At 49.4% G+C, this 19,421-nt stretch overlaps 2 protein-coding genes across 3 annotated transcripts; both read right to left on the reverse strand.

Moving 5' to 3' along the window:
- Positions 1-1,142: 1,142 nt before the first annotated feature.
- Positions 1,143-13,241, reverse strand: KRT32 (keratin 32). 2 transcript variants are annotated; one of them, XM_043904570.1, is made up of 9 exons: positions 12,789-13,241; positions 10,833-10,944; positions 8,895-9,237; positions 8,250-8,332; positions 7,909-8,065; positions 6,240-6,401; positions 6,034-6,159; positions 4,237-4,457; positions 1,143-1,597 (listed from the first exon to the last, which is right to left on the reverse strand). In XM_043904570.1, exons 3-9 carry the CDS (start codon positions 9,231-9,233, stop codon positions 1,468-1,470), a joined length of 1,218 nt encoding a protein of 405 aa, XP_043760505.1. In that variant the 5' UTR covers positions 9,234-9,237; positions 10,833-10,944; positions 12,789-13,241; the 3' UTR covers positions 1,143-1,467. The 2 variants fall into 2 exon arrangements, with proteins under 2 accessions (XP_043760505.1, XP_043760504.1); XM_043904569.1 differs by lacking the exons at positions 10,833-10,944; positions 12,789-13,241 and adding an exon at positions 10,004-10,068.
- Positions 13,242-14,120: 879 nt separating this feature from the next.
- On the reverse strand, positions 14,121-18,439 carry KRT35 (keratin 35). The gene is made up of 7 exons (XM_043904566.1): positions 17,909-18,439; positions 17,022-17,104; positions 16,675-16,831; positions 16,262-16,423; positions 15,845-15,970; positions 15,209-15,429; positions 14,121-14,626 (listed from the first exon to the last, which is right to left on the reverse strand). The coding sequence occupies exons 1-7, from the start codon at positions 18,377-18,379 to the stop codon at positions 14,479-14,481; spliced, it is 1,368 nt and encodes a 455-aa protein (XP_043760501.1). The 5' UTR covers positions 18,380-18,439; the 3' UTR covers positions 14,121-14,478.
- Positions 18,440-19,421: the final 982 nt, after the last annotated feature.

The raw sequence follows: 19,421 nt of genomic DNA on the forward strand, positions 1-19,421 counted from the left end.
GTGCATGCTCAGTCATGTCCAACTCTTTGTGACCCCACAGACTAACCAGCCAGGCTCCTCTGTCCATGGGGTTTTTCAGGCAAAAGTACTAGAACAGGTTGCCATTTCCTACTACAGGGGATCTTCCTGACTCAGGGATCAAACCCACATCTCCTGCAACTCCTGCATTGGCAGGTGAATTCTTGACCACTGGTGGGAGGAGAAGGGGACAACAGAGGATGAGATGGTTGAATGGCATCACCGACTCAATGGACGTGAGTTTGAGTAAGCTCCAGGAGTTGGTGATGGACAGGGAAGCCTGGCGTGCTGCAGTCCATGGGGTCGCAAAGAGTTGGACACACCTGAGTGACTGAACTGAACTGAACTGAGCCACCAGCGAAGCCCACCAGGGGCAATATAAGTGTTCAATAAGTGGTAGTAATAGTTTTTTTTTTTTTTTTATTGGCTTATTGTGGAAGGAGTGTGGCCTTACACATGCTGGTAAGCTCTAATTATAAGTGTCTGGACTGTGAAAATTGTTTTGCTTGCATTTTTTTTTTGTGTCCCCTGCACTCAGCTGTGTTTGTGATTAGTGGGGACAGAGAATATGAATTGCTTGAGTATCTCTGGGACCTGAAAGTCTATATGTGAGTCCTGGGTTCACAACTTACGAGCTGTGTAACCTTGGACGAGTTTTTTAATCTCTCTGGCCTCAATAATGGTACATTTTTCACAGACTGTTTCAAGGGTTAAATGAAGCATTAACAAGGTTCTGGAGGACTACCACAGTGGGTTTGTCAGTCCCTAATATGGAACCTGCATGAAGGTTTTTTGAATGAATGAATGATCCCATTGTACCAGGTGTAATGAGGTTTGGGGGTGGGGTTATCAGATACTCAATTAACAATAGTCTGGCATAGGATTCTGGCATCATCACCTCCCCCTCCTCTTTATTCTTTTATTACTTGGCTCTGGATGGGTGGCCTGGTTTTAACTGGTTTGTGGCATGCATGTCTTTTTAGTAAATGCCGCTCAAGTCTCTATTGAAGCAGAAAGGGCATAAAAATAAAATAAAATTTGGCCACATTCCTCTAGAGCCCAACTGAGCAGAATTGGCTGGTGGATACAGCAGCATACGTGACAAGGAGAGGGAAACGGGTGTGCAGGACACTGGATGAGGCTTTATTTACTAGTTAACTAAGAACAATGCTCCAAAGTGCAGCACGGAGCGCCAGAAACACCCGCAAAGAGAGCCATTTACCCGTAGAAATAAGAGCAGCCATTTCTAAGAGGCGGGAGCTAGGGCGCCCCCTGCAGTATCAGGGCGCAGTTGCTGACGGCTCACTTCCTGGAACTGCTAGTGGCCTTCCTTGCCCCCAGGGGCTGGCCCTGCTCTTTTTGTGGCCTCTGAACTGCAGTCAGGCGCAGCCTCAGGAAGCACCAGCCACCGAGTTCGCATCCCTCAGGATCCAGCATCGCTGAGGGATTTCAGTGGCAGCCTGGGTGGCAGGGCACACAAGGCACACAGACGGTGCGGGGCACGCAGAGGGTCCGGGGCACACTGGGGGAGTGGGCACAAGGGGGCTGGGAGGGAGTGGAGCATGGGTTACACGGCAACCTGCGGAAGAAAGGCATGTGGCAAGGTTTAGAAAGAAGCCCAGCTCGGCAACAAGTCCTGTCAATTCTGCATTCCCCACTCCCACCTCACCCAACCCCAACCTTTGTGCTTCCCAGGGGCTCCCAGTGGCCACCATCTCCACTGTTTTCCCTAGTATAACCTCATTGTCTTCACCTATGTGAGCCAAACAGCTTCTTAACTGGTCTCCCCAACCCCACTCTTACCCCTCCTAACCATCCAAGCATCCTCAGTTTCTTAGCCAGAGTGATCTTCTAACTTGCCCCTCCCCTGACCAAGGAGAGGGGGGAGGCAGAGGATGAGTTGATTAGATAGCATCACTGACTCAGTGGACATGAGTTTGAGCAAACTCAGAGATAGTGAAGGACAAGGAAACCCAGCATGTTTCAGTTCAGTTCAGCTCAGTCGCTCAGTCGTGTCCAACTCTTTGCAACCCCATGAATCGCAGCACACAAGGCCTCCCTGTTCATCACCAACTCCCAGAGTTTACTCAAACTCATGTCCATTGAGTTGGTGATGCCATCCAGCCATCTCATCCTCTGTCCTCCCCTTCTCCTCCTGCCCCCAATCCCTCCCAGTTTCAGGGTCTTTTCCAATGAGTCAAATCTTCACATGAGTTGGCCAAAGTACTGTTTCAGTTCAAGGAGTATCAAACAGGTCTTAGCGACTGCACAACAATCTCTGCCCAAAACCTAAGTGGCTCCCCCTTGTGCCAGGAGGAAGAGCAGCTTCCTTCAACCCAACTGCCACAGCCACCCTGAAGCCTCCCCTGATCTCTGTGAGATCCCCCCAGGGCACCATATCCCTCCTTCCAGAGTTTTCTGTCATTGTTCTACTGTTGTCTGTCTCCCCACTAGCCAGAGAGACCAGCAGTCCCAATGCCCACCCTGCATACCTGGCCTAGAGCTGGACTTGATAAGAATGTTTTGAATAAGATGAATTCATCAATTGTTAGAGAAGGAATACAAAAGGATGATCTCAGAGACTGACAGGTGTGGGTTCAAAACCAGCAACAATACACTGGACATAGGATGGAGACCAAATAGCCCAGAGACTGGATAGGCAGCCCAAGGACCACATCCAGTGTGAAGTGTGTTCCATTTGGCCAGCACTGGGCTTTTTTTTTTTTTTTAATTTGTTGAAAATATTTAAAAATCATGAGAACTTAACATTTAAAAGAAAACCAGCTTCCCTTGAAAAATGGGAAGATCCAACGATTCTGAATCTTCATCTCACGTGGTAGAAATGGCCCTGAGGGGGACAGCACCATCCTCGTTGGACAGGATAGAGCTCCCCGGTTCTCCACCATCCCTCAGTGACCCACATCACTCCGGTATGTTCTTAGCCTGGTCTTTGAAAAAGATTTGACTCTGCAACTCTTTGCTCTGGAGGACAGGATTATAAATAATCGAAAAGCAGGGCTGAATGTCTACCTACAGTCATCAGCCCACCTGATTTCCAAGGCCCAGAGATATCCTGCATCCAGACAGCCACCAACCCTGCCAGTTATACCTGTACCACGGCTGGGAGTGGATGCCTCCACTGCCTGGATTCAGACCCTCCCCATTTCTTGTTACCTAGACCACACCCACGGCCTCCTGAATGGCTCCCCTGCCTGCCCCTCCTCCTTCTTTCCACTCAGTCCTTTCTGCTGCCATCTTCTTGAAAAGTAGCATTGAGCTCTCACTGGCTTGGTCATTTTCTGAGCATTCACTACACCAGGTACCAGGTACAGGTACATTGTACCCTGTACCAGATACAGGGAATGAAAATATCTTCTCTTGGGCTTCCCTGGTGATTCAGTAGTAAACAATCCACTGCCAATGCAGGAGACACAGGTTCCATCCCTGACTGGGGAAGATCCCACATGCCTCAGGGCAGCTAAGCCTGTGAGCCACAACTACTGAGCCTGTGCTCTAGGGTCTAGGAGCCACAACAAGAGAAGCCACTGCAATGAGAAGCTATGCATACTGCAACTAGAGAATCACCCCTGCTCGCCACAAAGAAAAGCCTCCACAGCAACAAAGACCCAGCACAATCAAAAATAAATAAATAAAAATAGGCATTCAAAAATAAGTAAATATTTTTTTTCTCTTGTCTTCGAGTTCAAGTGAATTAGTCAGTTAAGCAAATCTTATCATTTCCTCCACAAAAAAGTAAGCCCTCCCAACTGTCTATTAAATAAAATCCTCCCTCCCGAGCGTGGACATTAGTGGTTCTCCATCAAATGAGGTCCAACTGACCTTTCCTGTCCTTCCTCCCACCACAGCTTATCACATGAAGTTACATCACCCTCTCAAGTGTCAAAGACATCCCCCACACACAGCCGTATGATCTCCAGTGGCCTGTCTGTCTCCCTGGAGATGGAAACAACCTGAGAATAGATGCTCTGTCATCATCCATCTGAGTTCCCCTGTGCCACCTGGCACACATGGACACTTGGAAGGAGTTTGTCAGCTTGGAGCAGAATGGTCCCAATAAGCCAGGGGTGGGATGGCACCATGAATACCTGCCTGATGTCTTCAGATCATGCCAGCATCCTAACTGCTTCTTAATCATGGCTCTATCTTATGGGCAATTACTTCCTATAACCTCTCCCAAACCTCACATATGCCACGTACTTGCAGTCCTCGCTCTCCAGCAGTCCCCGGTACGTGTTGATCTCCGCCTCCAGCCGGGCCCGCACGTCCAGCAGCACCTGGTACTCCTGATTCTGCCGCTCCAGGTCACAGCGGATCTCCGCCAGTTGGGACTCTACGTTGGTGACCAGGCCCTGCATCTGGGCCAGCTGGGAGCTGTAACGGGCCTCTGTCTCTGCCAGAGTGTTCTCCAGGGAGTCTCTCTAAGGCAAAGGGAAAAACAAAATAACTAATAAGAATAGGCCTATTTTCCATGGCCTGGCTCAAAAAGAACCAAGAAGCAGTCACTGTGGAAGACAGTACAGAAGTTTCTCAAAAAACTAAAAAGAGAACTACCATATGACCCAGCAGTTTCACTCCTGGGTACATATCCGAAGAAAACAAAAACACTAATTCAGAAAGATACATGGACCCCAATGTTTACAGCAGCATTACATACAATAGCCAAGACATAGAAATAACCTAAGTGTCCATTGACAGATGAATGGATAGAGAAGATGTGGAACATATACACAATGGACTACTACTTACCCATAAAAAATAATAAAATAATGCCATCTGCAGCACCATAGATGGACTTGAAGAGCATTAGGCTAAGTCATATGTCAGATACTGTATGATTTCACTCATGCATGCATGCGAAGTTACTTCACTCTTGTCTGACCCCTTGTGATCCCATGGACTGTAGCCCTGCAGGCTCCTCTGTCCATGGGATTCTCCAGGCAAGAATACTGAAGTGGGTTGCCATGCCCTCCTCTAGGGGATCTTCCCAACCCAGGGATCCAAACCACATCTCTTATGTCTCCTGCATTGGCGGGTAGGTTCTTTACCACTAGTGCCACCTGGAAAGCCCATGATATCTCTTATATGTGGAATCTGAAAAATACAATAAGCTAGTGAATAAAACAAAAACAAAGAGGAATCACAGATATAGACAGCAAACTAGTGGTTACCAGTGGGGAGAGGAAAAAAAGTGAGAGGCAATACAAGGGTAGGGGATAAAAGGATTATTATAGGATTATATGAAATCATGTGTGGGAAACTACGAAAAATTGAGAAGCACTATAGAATTTAAAGAAACTTCTATTCAATTTTTTTAAAAAAGGAGCCAGGAAGAAACTGGGCAGGGACATTCTGCAGAACTGAGGAAACTGAAACCCAGAAAGGTCAAGTGACTTGTTCAAGGTTAAACAGCTGGTTATAGACCAGGATTTGAACCCACATTCATGTGACCCTAAATTCCATATTCCTTCTTCAACCTTAGGCTTCAGGCCTTAGATCTGAGGTTCACCAGGCTCCTCCCCTACAAGCATCACTGAAATCAGTGGTCTTCAACCCTGGCTGCATGTTAGAGTCACATGGAAGCCTCTAAAAACCACCCAGGCCCAGGCCCCACCTCCAGAGACTCTGATTAAATTTATCTGGGGAGGAACTTGGGCAGGGAGCACTTTTAAAACTCTATAGATAAGGGTGAAAAGCATGGGTTTGGAAGAGCAGGCTAAGCAGAGGTCAAGCCTTCTTGGGGAGAGTAGTTGACAGTGGTCACTTAGCCCACATCAGATTTGAACCATGGCCCATTTATCTCTGAGCTGGGTCTTGGGAGAAACATTCCTCCAGGAGAGGTCAGCTGGGCAAGCAGCAGTGGTGGCTGAATCTGGACCTCCTCCCCATCCTCCCCTCCTTCTGCTCCTCCCCCTCCTCCTTCCTGGAAGCCTGCACCCACTCTCCATGCTGCTTGGCATCCAGAGCTGGGGGAGAGGAGCCCATCCGCACACTCACCAGGCTGTGCTGGGTCTGCAGCTCGATCTCCAGCGTGTTGACCATTCGTCTCAGATCAATGATATCTGACTGGTAGCTCTGAAGCTGCTCAGAGCTCGTGACCACCTGCTGGTTAAGCTCTTCCATCTGCAATGGGGGAGACAGGAGAAGGCTGGGAGTGCCTCTCAGGGACCCTGGGGAGACCAGCCCCCCTGCGAGAGACCCACCTGCCTGGTGAACCATTCCTCCACATCCCTGCGATTGGTCTCCACCAGAGCCTCATACCGACATCGCATCTCTTCCAGCACCGTGTTCAAGTCCACTGGGGACACAGTATCAACCTCAATGTTAAGGCGGTCCCCAAGCTGGCATCGGAGAGCACCAACTTCCTGAAAAGAAGCAAGAGCACCAGACAAATGTGAAGTCACGTGATCCTGGCTCACCTACCCAGGGAGATGTGAGAAGATGAAGCAAAGGATGCTAAAGATCTCCATGTTAGAGGGGCCCTGTAGGGACTGCAGCCACTCTGCAGCATCCCAAGGATCTTTCAGCTCCACCTGGACCTCCCTGTGATGGGAGAGGCTTCCTGTTGCTTTAGCAGAAGCCGAGAGCAGCATCAGGGTTTGCTTGATCCATTTAGACTAAAATGGGACAGCTGTGCCCTGTCTCCCCTGCCACCATCCCAGCCTGCATTTGCCTGGGAAGGAGAGCAGCAGGAGCCTGGCTTTACTTGGTTCAAGGCCCCAGTTACAGAAGGCGCCCCCGGGCTTGGCAGCCAAGGAGAGAAAGTTGTCGCTGAGGCTGCCAAGACTCGGTGATAGCTCCTCATTAGTGGCCTCTTGGGGCAGCTCCCAGTTCTCTGATTTAGATGGGGTGAGTCAGGTGCCTTCAGGCATTCGGTGAGTATGTGGTTACTTTTCACTTCAGCCTAGGAAACCCAGCCAGGATTCAGAGACACTTGTGCTTTCAAATCCCAAGTCAAGAGGTTGAGTGTCAACCCAGGGAACGAGGGAAGAAACACCTGAACTCAGGTGAGCTTCGCAGCACACAGGTGCCCAGGGCAGAGGGGTTTCACACCAAGGACCTATAGTAGATGAGGAAAAGTCAGAAAGCAGAGGGGCGACCAATGCCTTTTGGATGAAGTATATTATGTACAAACAGATGAAAGGAAGAAGAACGATGGGGAGAGAAAACAGAAGAAAACCACTGCCTATCCCTTAGAAGAGGTGGGGGCCGCCTCACAATCCAGCCTAGCAGAGTTGGACAGCCATTTCGTGTCAGTTCTGGAAAATAACCCCTCCCCATCCCTACTGGGCCACTCTACTCCCGGTATGCAGTTCTCGTGAGAAAACAAGCCACCACAAGCCCTTGGCAATCACACAAGTCCAAGAAATGCAGAAGGGAGGGTTGTTAGCATTTCTGAGCACCAACCAAGGGACAGGTGCCTGAGAACCTGTGCATTCAAAGTCACTTCAATCATGTCCGACTCTGCAGCGCTCTGAACTGTAGCGCACCAGGCTTCTCTGTCCATAGAACTCTCCAGGCAAGAACACTGGAGTGGTTTGCCAAGTACTCCTCCAGGGAATCTTCCCGACCCAGAGATCTAAACCTGCATCTCCTGGGTCTCCTGCATTGGCAGGCTGATTCTTTACCACTAGTACCACCTGGGAAGCCCTTAAGACCCGTAACCTCACGGAATTCTCACAGCAGCCTTGTTGATAGAGTCAGCCCCATTTTACAGACGAGGACGCTCAGAAAGTTTTAATAAATTGGGCAAAGTCACAGATACAATCTTTGGACAGCCTGGGAATTTCAACCCATGTCTAGCCAACCCCAAGCCCCAGGTTCCCCTCACTGGGCTCCCCAGGACCACCTTGGTTGGACTTCAAGCCTCACCTCTTCATGGTTCTTCTTGAGACACATCAGCTCCTCCTTCAGGGACTCCACCTGCATCTCCAGGTCGGCCTTGCACAGGGTCAGCTCATCCAGGATCCGGCGCAGGCCATTGGTGTCAGCCTCCACCAGCTGTCGCAAACCCAGCTCCGTCTCATACCTGTGTAAGAACATGGTCAGCCACTGAGGGCTGAGACTGAATACTGGACCCTGGGACAACCTGGAGCCGCTGGCACTTTTCCAACTGTCTATGAAAATAACAGAACACTGTCCCCAAGCACATGCCAGGAGAGAGGGCTCTCCCCCGACCCCACACCCCACCCCATCCCCTGGGCCAAACTCACTTGCTCCTAAAGTCATCTGCAGCCAGCTTGGTGTTGTCAATTTGCACGACTATCCTGGCGTTCTCTGCCTTTGAGTACAGAATCTGGGGCCACAGCACACAGAGGGGATCAGTCCAGGACAAGAAGAAGCAAAAAGAACCCAAGTGAGTTCTTCAGCCACCCCTGACAAAACCCCTGGAACTCTGGGGGATAGTCATTGAATCTAAATGCCTTGTTTTGGAGGCAATGAGCACCATGGAAGGATAGACTTTATTAGACATGACGTTAGAAGGGTCCTTAACAAGTCTTCACGTTTACTGAAAACTCACCACATATCAAGTGCTATGCTAAGCACTTTACCTGTATTTGCCATAGAATCTTCTAGATATAAGGACCCTTATTATTCCCATTTTCCAGATGAGGAACCGAGGCCCAGGGAAGGGACCTCCTAGAGTCAGGTAGTGAAGTGATGACAGAACTGAGACTAGATCCCAAGCCTCTTTCCACATGAACGACTCTGGCTGAGCCCTCGAATTATGAGAAAATGCTGCGCCCTAGGGAAGTTTCTTTTCCCTGAAGGTAGCTAAAGAAATTAATGAGATTCAAATCTGGATCTCCGCTCTTCCGGTCGCCCTCCCAGGGAGTCTGTTCACCACTTGCCCTTACCTTCTGCTGGAGCTCCTCAATGATCTTGAAACAACACAGGTAGTTAGGACCTAAGGTGGGCTCTTGAAAGTCAAAAGCCTCTTGGAGTCTTCTCTCCAGCTCCACATTCTCCCGCTCCAGCTGCCTCACCCTCTCCAGGTAGGCAGCCAGGCGGTTGTTCAGGAACTGCAGGGTCTCCTTCTCATTGCTATTGAAGACACTTTCACAGTACAAACTGCAGGAACCCATGGAGCTGAAGATTCTGCTGGTTGGGTGGTAGGTGGTAGACACAGGGAGAAAAGGTACACACGTCCCAGGCTGGCAGATGTAACCCAGACACCGTTCTGGCCGGCAGTTCATGCAGCTGGAGCCAAAAGAGGAGGATCAGGGTCAGCTCTTGATGGGAGCTGGGGAGCAGTCAGATGGCGTGTCGGAAAGGCTGCAGCTACCTGAATTGCAATGTGGTCTGCCAACCGCATTCTGTTTGAGCCTTTTTATACTCATGGAGTGAGGGGCCTTTTGCTACCAAATCATTGTGGAGGGGTGTTGATGTTTAGACTCAATCCCAGAGGAAGCTGCTAATTAATTTGTAATTTGGTTTCCAATAAGGAGTTCCTTTCCTCATAAAAGAGGCCAAGCTTGTCATTTGGCTAACGCGGGACTCTGGTCTTCTGTCATTGATCAGGGGAGAGAGCTCCAGGATACATCTTCAAAGGACCAGCTCCAGGCCCAGGCCCTCATTTCCAGGCCAGGGCTGCTGGGCCTGACCCTGGGCTGCCAGTGACCTTGTCCCCTGCGCCCCTACCTTCTCCAGCCCAAAGACAGGCCACAGTTCTGGGGCAGAGGCGCCTGCTTTTAATGAGAGCATCCTTTGTGGGAAGAGGAAGCCTGGCCCCTTAAGGAGGAAATGTGTGGGTGACAGAAGCTGCATGGATCCTGGCAGTGATATAAATCCAGGGAGGAAGGAAAAACAGCCTCTGAGTCTCATTCATGAGCATCATCTTCCTCCCAGGGGAAGAAAAAAATGAGAGGAGAGAACAAACTCAGGGACATCATTTCAGCAAGACACTACTGAGGAAGAAAGAGGTGAGAACCCTACTCTTGGGAAAGGAGGTCAATGTCATGAGTACCTCTGTGAGCAGAAGCTCAATTTAGACCATCTCTGGATCCTCCTCTTCATTTATCTCTGCTCCACATACAGAGAGCTCGATTACTATTTGTTGAAGAGGCTGAAACAGGTTCTGCTCTCACTTTCTGCAAAAACTGGGCAGTTGGAGGGGGTGGTTTACTTTGGGACCTCAGAGACCAGAGGCAGAGTGAATCTGCTCTCTCAAGATGGGACACTGCAGCACTGGGATGAGTGAAGCCAGGAGACCAGGAGCAGGTGTCTCTGATTCTAGAAGTCCTTGAGCACTTCCCAAGAAAGCAAGCTAAGGAGAGACCAGTGGTTTTTAGGCCTGAGTGCAAAACTCCTGGGCTCACACACTTTGTGTTTAATGTGTGTGTTATGTAGTCACTTCTTATTCATGCACCTTCTCAATATAATATTGAAGTATAAGTATTTGTCTTATTTTTCATGTATTTCTAGAAGATTTGGTGGAGGGGCAGGAAAGGGAAAATGCCACCCAGCCCTATTCCCTGAAATGTGCTGCTTAAGAAAAGTCAAGATAGAGATCTAACTCACTGTGTGACCTTGGGAAACTCACTCTAGCTCTCTGGGCTTCAGTTCCCTTCAGCAAATTGAAAGAATTAGATTAAATCATCCCTCAGTTTGATTTGTTTGCAGCAACCAGAAATTCTAGTTGAAGAAGACAGAAGTAAAGGTGATAAAAATACCAACTACATGGAATGAGACACATCAGACCAGCCTTCAAAATCATCACCAGTGCTTATGCAATATGTGCAAATACCAGGTACTGTGCTGGATGTTTGGCATCAAATTTTCCACGTAATCCTCACCCCCAGGACTTCTGTGGTGGTCCACTGGTTAATAGTTCATCGTCTAATGCGGAGACACATCCCTGGTCAATTCTGGTTCAATCCCTGGTCAGGGAGCTAAAATCCCACATGCCTTGCAGCCAAAAAACCAAAAACTGTAAATATAGTTTTTAAAAAACACTAACATAAAACAGAAGCAATATTGTAATAAATTCAATAATGACTTTAAAAAACGGTCCACATCAAAAAAATCTTTTTAAAAATCCTCATTCCCAAAATATAAGATATAGTTGTATCCTAAAGATATTGCAGGTTTAGTTTCAGACCTCAGTAATCAAGTCAATATCAAAATAAAGCAAGTCACATGAATTTTTAGGTTTTCTGCTATTGTTTAGCCACCAAGTTGTGTCCAACTCTACCAGGCTTCCTCGTCCATGGGATTTCCCAGGAAAGAATACTGGAGTGGATTGCCATTTGTTTCTCCATGGGAATCTTCCCAACCCAGGGATTGAACCCCGTCTCTTGCACTGCAGGTGGATTCTTTACCACTGAGCTACCAGGGAAGCTCAGGCCAATTCTTAACTGCTGAGCCGCCAGGGAAGCCCTTAGGTTTTCTAGTGCATGGAAACATTACATTTACACCATACCGTAGTCTATTAAGTATCAATAGCATTATGTCTTTTTACAATTGTATATACCTTAAGTAAGAAATACTTTCTCGTTAAAAAGTGCTATCATCTGAGACTCCAAAGAGTCATAATGGTAACATCAAAAATCACTGATCACAGATCATCATCATAAATATAATAATCCTGAAAACGTTTGTGAGAATTATGAAAATGTGACACAGAAATGCGCAGGGAGCAGATGCTATTGGAAAAATGGCACTGATAGACTAGCCAGATGCAGGGTTGCCACAAACCTTCAGTTTGTTTAAAAAAAAAAAAAAACAGTGTCTGTGAAGCACAATGAAGCCAAACACAAGAAAATGAGGTCAGGGACTTCCCTGGTATTCCAGTGGTTAAGACTTAGCTTCCAATGCATGGGGTGCAGGTTCAATCCCTGGTCAGAGAGCTGAAATCCCACATGCCTCAAGGCTAAAAAATCAAAATATAAAATAGAAGCAATGTTGTAACAAATTCAATAAAGTCTTTAAAAATGGTCCACATCAAAAAATCTTAAAAAAAAAAAAAAGGAGAGAAAAGAAAGAAAATGAGGTCCACCTGTATTCATTATTATAATAATGTGTAATGGTGGTTCTCAAAGGGTGACCTCCAGACTAGCAGCATCAGCCTCACTCAGGAACAGGTTAATGACACAGTTTCTCAGGTCCCTTCCAGACCAGCTGAATTGGAAATTCTGAGAATGGGATCCAGTCATCCATGTTTAACAATCCTCCAGGTGGTTTTGAGAACCACTGAGTGACAGGAACATAAATATCTCTAACTTTGTTAAGTATAATTTCCATTTTATTGTTTTTTCAGAGAACAGTATTTCTTCAGTCTTTAAAGGCTTAGCTTAGCTCCATAGGTCTAAATGGGAGTGGAGGTGTTTGGTCCTTCCAGGTTTCACAAGAAATGATTCCTGACTACCTTGGTGTGAATGGCGCAACTCACAAGGTAGTGTAATTACACATCCAGCTTGGGAAGCACATAGATGTCGAAAATGCTCACTTCAGAAATGTCCCTGCCGGTACTATGTTTGGGGCTTCCCAGGTGGTGCTAAAGAACCCACCTGCCAATGCAGAAGACATAAGAGATGTGGGTTCGATCCCTGAGTCGGGAAGATCCCCTGGAGGAGCACATGGCAACCCACTCCAGTATTCTTGCCTGGAGAATCCAATGGACAGAGGAGCCTAGCAGGCTACAGTCCATTGGGTCATAGAGTCAGACATGGCTGCAGTGACTTAGCACGTACACACAGCATTAGGTGGACTCTACTGGGTACTCTTAAAGGCTGAGGGAGTCTCAGGATCACCTGTCAGATCCTTCATCGAATTGCTCTCCACCTCTGGCATTGTCACAACTGATGTCTCTTGACATCACTGAAGTTCCTTAGTTCACATCTTCACTGAAGTTCACTGAAGTTCACATCTTATGAAGAGCATGTGGCTATTTGGGGACAACTTTTCTTCCTTTCTGTCTCAAAGACTTTAGCCTTCATCCTTCTCCATTTCCGACTTGGATTGGCAGAGCTTGCAATTTGCCTCGTCTGTTGAAGAAAGACATTCTGGACACAAATGAGTCTTTGGTCCAAGAGACTGAGAGCCCCCACTTCCATGTGGAAATGCCTTGGGACCCAAAGGTACCATGTACCTCATCAGAGGTCAAGAGAACTCCAGAGCATGATGAGTCTCTTAAGAACAAGACTCTGAACTGTGGGAGGAAGTCACAATGGCAGGCTCACTCCCCCATCTCCTGCTTTGGATGAGCTGTGGGGTTTGGTTTGGTTTTTTTGTTTATTTATTTATTTGGCTATACCAGATGTTAGTTGTGGCACTCAGGATCTCTGATCTTTGTTGCAGCATGCAGAATGTGGAATCTAGATCCCTGACCAGGGATTGAACCCAGACTCCCTGCCTTGGAAGCACAGAGTCTTAGCCACTGGACCACCAGGGAAGTCCCAAGGCTGTGGGGTTTTAAGAGAGGTACTGAACTGGAAGGGTTGTGTGAAGGATTGAAGACACCACATTTCTAAAAGCATGGGACTTTAATGGAGTCCCATGGGTGTGAGATTCCATACTGCTGCTCTTATAAGAACCACAGGCATGAGGCTAATGAAGTGGCCTAAAATGCTTCACATTATACTGATCTCAGTGTTAACCATCTTCCCCTAGAACCCCAAGTAGACCATGTATACTAAGGGGGTATGAGGGGCTTGTAACACATGTCTCCACAGTAGAACCTTAGAAAGAAAGTATTAGTCACTCAGTTGTGCCTGACTCTTCAGGACCCCATGGACTGCAGCCCACCAGGCACCTCTATCCATGGGATTTTCCAGGCAAGAACACTGGAGTGGTTTGCCATTTCCTTCTCCAGGGGATTTTCCTGACTCAGGGATCAAACCCGGGTCTCCTGCACTGCAGGCAGACTCTTTGCCAACTGAGCTACCAGAGAAGCCCTTGGAGAAGGGTCTTAAACAAGAAAGCTGAGTTAAACATCCCACTGTATACCCCTAACCACCCCAAAGAGGAACATAAGGACCCTGTCATCCCCAGGGTCATACATGGCCAACCTCCCCCATTCATCTGCCTAAGAGTCACCCCTCTTCACCCAGCAGAGACCCAAACCAACAATATCAGAACAGAGCTAGGGCATTGAGAACCAGAGTAAACATGCTTTATTGTTCATACAATAAAAGCCCTGTGCTGCATTTCAGACACCACCGAAACAGCGCCGGATAGGAAAACCTGACCTAGGAGGCAGCCTGAGAACAGAATCTCTGGCCTCCATCAAAGTAATGAGGAGCTGAGGCCTTCGAGGTCTTATTGCCACTAAGGCCTCCGACCTTAGTAGCAGGCTTTGAGAAAGATAAAGTGTGTAATTGTCTGGGCCTGGGCTAGGCACAAAGTTACAGGGGATTGGGCTTTAGGGTTATGGTTGAATTGAGGCCGAGGCCAAATCCAAGCCCTGGATGCAGTGGCCTTGGCTTTCTGGACTAGTCACTCTCAGAACCGGCTTCCTGGGCAAGGCACACAGATGGGGCGGGGGCTACAGGTGGTTCGGGCTGTGCCAGGCCCGCAGGAGACCGCAGGAAGACAGGGGAGGCAAGACTTAGAGGGCGAGTGGTCTGGGGCACACGGGTTACAAGGGAGCCTAGGAGAAAAAAAGAAAGTCAGATCACTATGATTTTCCAATTGCTGTTTTTCAATAACCCAGAGCCCCTTAAAAATCCCTCCAGTCCTGGGGCTCAGGGATTTTGCACATGAGCCACCTGTTCTCCTTGCTGGGCCCTGCAATTAACCTTTCTCTGCTCCTGACTCTGATGTTTTGCCTTGAACTGGCATTCAGTCACACTTGTCAAAGAAAGAAGCAATTATAATGCATCATGTAGTTCAGCTATGAAAAATACAATGAAGTCATAATGATGAAAACTCTAAATATTGATTTAACGAAAATGAAATACATAAGAATAATAAATTACATTCAAGAATTAATTTAATAATTTTTTAAGTTAATGGATGAAGAAGAAAAATAGTCTTCTAATCCTGCCCCCTCATTTTACCATTGAGGAAACAGAGGCCCAGAAAGAAAAGGACATTGCCAAGGTCACATGGTGACTATATAACAAGACCTAAACCAAAACCCAGGGCCACTGAATTCAAATGCCCGGCTCTTCCCAGGCCACCACACTGTCTCTCCAGGGCTTCATAGACGAGAGAGCATGCAGGTACTCACTTGCAGTCCTCGCTGTCCAGCAGTCCCCGGTACGTGTTGATCTCACACTCCAGCCGGGCCCGGACATCCAGCAGCACCTGGTACTCCTGGTTCTGCCGCTCCAGGTCACAACGGATCTCCGCCAGCTGCGACTCCACGTTGCCGATCAGGCCCTGCATCTGGGCCAGCTGGGAGCTGTAGCGGGCCTCCGTCTCCGCCAGGGTGGATTCCAAAGCATCTCTCTGTGAGGATAAGGATTGTGTAGGAAGGAAGAATCACTTCAAGCCTGGATGAGCCACAATCAGATATCTCATCTGAGATGAGTCAATTAGCCCTTTAGCTTCCTGATCTAGAGAGGAGCTCCCCTGTTAATGATATCTCTGAGTCACTGATAATTACTCAGAATGAATCTGTTCTCACAAATACAGGAGATGCTGCCAGGACAGGCCGGGTGCTACTGGTTACCTGTCTTTTACCCCTGGGACCTTGGAGGGAGTTGGGCCCTCCTTCCTCTTCCCTGCACAGAAAATCCCTGACACTCAATAACTTGACCCTCTGGAACCTGCCCACGTGGTCAGAGCATGGAGGCTGGGGCGGGCGGGCCCCTGCACTGTGAGGCTAGGTCCAGCCACAGCCCCCAGCCAGCCTCAGGCTCACCATGCTGTGCTGGGCCTGCAGCTCAATCTCCAGGGCATTGACCGTACGTCTCAGCTCAATGATCTCCGCCTGGTAGGACTGCAGCTGCTCCGAGCTGGACACCACCTGCTGGTTCAGTTCCTCAGTCTGAAACACACACACATGGGACCCAGTCAGAAATACCGGGGACTCAGCTTCAGAAGTCGACAGAAGCCACTTAGAATCATGAGCCAAGAAGGACTGCCCAGATCACCCAGTCTACCCCGTTCATCTCACCCTTGAGATCACTGTCGCCTTCAGGACAGCAATGTGCCCAAGGTGCACAGTGAGGCTGAAACAGGGCGGGGACTCAAGCTCAGGTTTTTGATTCAGAGCCTCAAGCTCACTTCTGTGACCTACCATGTGTCTCTACTGCACTGACGGTTTCCAGGTACCCACCTGGGTGTTGAACCAGTCCTCAGCCTCCCGGCGGTTATTTTCCACCAGGGTCTCATACTGGCACCTCATCTCATTCAGAACACGGTTCAGGTCAACGGGCGGGGCAGCGTCCACCTCGACGTTGAGTCGATCACCAAGCTGGCAGCGCAGTGAGTTCACTTCCTGTGGCACAGACCAGGCTCAGCACTAACTCTCCCAGATGGATGCCTCCCCCCATGCCTACCTGCTCCCCATGTTCACTTGCTCCCCGTGCTCACCTACCCCCAACCTCACCTTCTCTTCCAGTTTCACCTGTTCCTCATGCTCACCTGCCCCCCATGCTCTTCCATTCTCCATGCTTACCTATCCCCCAGCCTCATCTTCTCCCCCAGCTTCACCTATTCCCCAGGTCTACCCTGGCTCCCCATGCTCACCTCTTCATGGTTCTTCTTGAGGCAGAGCAGCTCCTCCTTCAGGGACTCCACCTGGGCCTCCAGGTCGGCCTTGCACAGGGTCAGATCATCCAGGATCCTACGCAGGCCATTCATGTCTGACTCCACCAGCTGCCGCATGGATACCTCGGTCTCGTACCTGGCAGGCACACAGCAGGGCACCTGAAGCTGTTTTTTTCTTTCTATATCTATGTCAGATCCCAGACTGGCCTGGCGCTGTGTTTCCTACCTTATGCCTCAGTGATTCAGGGTAACCCAAACCCTGAGTCTGGACACCACCCACGTCCAGCTGTACCAGCCCCAACCAACAGGCGAGCAGGACAACTCACTTTGTCCTGAAGTCATCTGCAGCCAGCTTGGCATTGTCAATCTGCACCACCAGCCTGGCGTTCTCAGACTTGGTACACAGGGTCTGGGAAAATAAAGAAGTGACTTCAGGGAAAGAAAAGGCATTCTGCTGGCAGGAGTTCCCCACTCTGCCGCCCAGTTCAGCTGGCATGGATTGCCTTTGGAGGGAGAGGGTCACCCCATCCCTGGGCTCTTGGCAGCTGAGGCTCCATGAAGCTTATGGGCTTGCTGTAGGGATCAGAGCGGGAAACCCTAAGGTCCCTAGCAACGCAGGGCATCTCGGACCTGTAACCTGAGTTAGAGACAGGGAAATGCTTCAGGGAAGACCTGACATGGTGGCTTCTTCCTGTCTTCCTGTCTCCCAGGACTGGAGGGCACTCTCAGCAGGTCATTAGCAAGAACATACTCTATGATTCCCTGGACACAAATGCTCCCTTTCAAGAGTTGACTAGGACTTTCTGGGGATGCAGGCTGGGCAAGAAGGAAACTTCTGACAGGCTCTCCCAGAGTTAGGTATAGGAAACCTGGTCTGCACCAAACACTTCAAACCCAATCCCCTCCCCTTAGAAAAGGAAGAAGAAAATAAATTCAAATCCAGAGAGGTGGCTTGTGGTATTACATTAAAGGTCTTACAACCAGTTAGTTCGAAGAGTTTGTACTCAAGCTCTGACTCCACTAACCACCCCCTGGATCACCTTCAGTAAGTCAGTTAACCAGCCTGAGCCTCAGTGTTCTCATCTGTAAAATGGCCAAATGATACCTCCTTGGGAGGAGCCAAGGAGGGCGCAGATGTGACCAAGTTTTGTGACCTCTGAAGTGTTACCAGGCTAGTGCTGGTGGCCCCAGGCTCCGTCTCAGACCCACTCACCTTCTTCTGGAGCTCCTCAATGGTCTGGAAGTAGGACTGGTAGTCGGGGCACAGGTAGGGCACCTGCCGCTCACACCACTCTCGGATGCGGCTCTCCAGCTCCGCATTCTCCCGCTCCAGCTGCCGCACCTTCTCCAGGTAGCTGGCCAGCCGGTCGTTCAGGAACTGCATGGTCTCCTTCTCATTGCCAGTAAGAATGCCCTCGCCGAACCAGCCCCCGGCCAGGCTGTAGCTGGTAGCAAAGCCTCCAGAGGGGAGGCAGAGAGCAGGGAGGCAGCTGGCGGCCCTGCAGCTGCTCTTGCCCAGCCCGACTGAACAGGCAGAGAAACTCCGGGGTCCCCGGGAGAAGCCGGGGAGCTTGCAAGAGCTGCTGGAGAACATTGTGGACACGCGAGCCGAGCCCCCGCCGGCCCCTCCTGGGACCTTGAGAGACCCCGATGAGAAGCTGGCCTTGAGGCATTTGGAAGCCATGACTTGGACAGCACACGTGATGGAGCTTCGAGCCCAGAAACCCCCCAATACAGAGAAGCAGCTCCTTATCCCTGGGTTTATATCTCCACCCCAGTGGGCGTTGTTCTTTACAAAGTATTTTCTCCTTGTTAAAGTTAATACCACTTTCCATCAGAACCCCTCATTAACCTGTTTAGCTTCCCGTGAACATTTCCCGGCCTCGTAAAAAAAAAGAGCCCCGTTGGACCGGGGGCTACATCAAGACTCATCTCCAGCTCCCCATGTCCCCCGGAGGACCAAGTCTTCATCTGTTCTTCAAAGGAGCCTGTCATCAGCATCCAGAGGTGTGGGAGTCCAGCCGCCCTCTCAACTTTCTCCAGCAGCGGCTCCTTTGATGAGCCCTAGGGCATAGAGGAGGCCTCGGGCTGGCTCCTGGGAGACAGACGAGCAAGCCTGATGGTTGCAGAAAGGCGGGGTCCTAGCCCCTAGGGAGACACAGAAGGCTCTAGAATGGGCTGGGAAATATGGCTCTGGTGACCAACTCCCTCAGTTTCTCCAGGATTGTTCTGTTTTCTATGATAAAGTCCCATGTCCCAGGAACCCCTTAATCCTGGGCAAAATGGGACAGTTGGTCACCCCAGATACAGCAGAGCCTCGAGAGACACATTCCTGCTCCCTTTCTTGTTAGGAAATCTCCTCTGGTTGTGTAGCCTCAGCGCTAGCCAAAACCACTAAAAGTCGGCTGAGCACCTGCCCGTGGTGACACCTCCCATGTGTAGGAAGATATGCCTTTCCAGGCCCTGGGTGAACAATGGAGAAGGCTTTTCTTCTGGTTGCCTGGGGACAGGGGAATGGTCTTGTTCACAGCCTCCTCAGAAGCACATAGAGATTGATTATTGGTTTTATCTCTGCTATGGTTGTCTGCTTCCCTGATAGCTCAGTTGGTAAAGAATCCACCTGTGATGCAGGAGACTCAGTTCAATTCCTGGGTCGGGAAGATCCGCTGGAGAAGGGATAGGTTACCCATTCCAGTATTCTTGGGCTTCCCTGGTGGCTCAGCTGG

The sequence above is a fragment of the Cervus elaphus genome, chromosome 5 (genome assembly GCF_910594005.1).
Source record: "Cervus elaphus chromosome 5, mCerEla1.1, whole genome shotgun sequence".
NCBI lineage: Eukaryota > Metazoa > Chordata > Mammalia > Artiodactyla > Cervidae > Cervus > Cervus elaphus.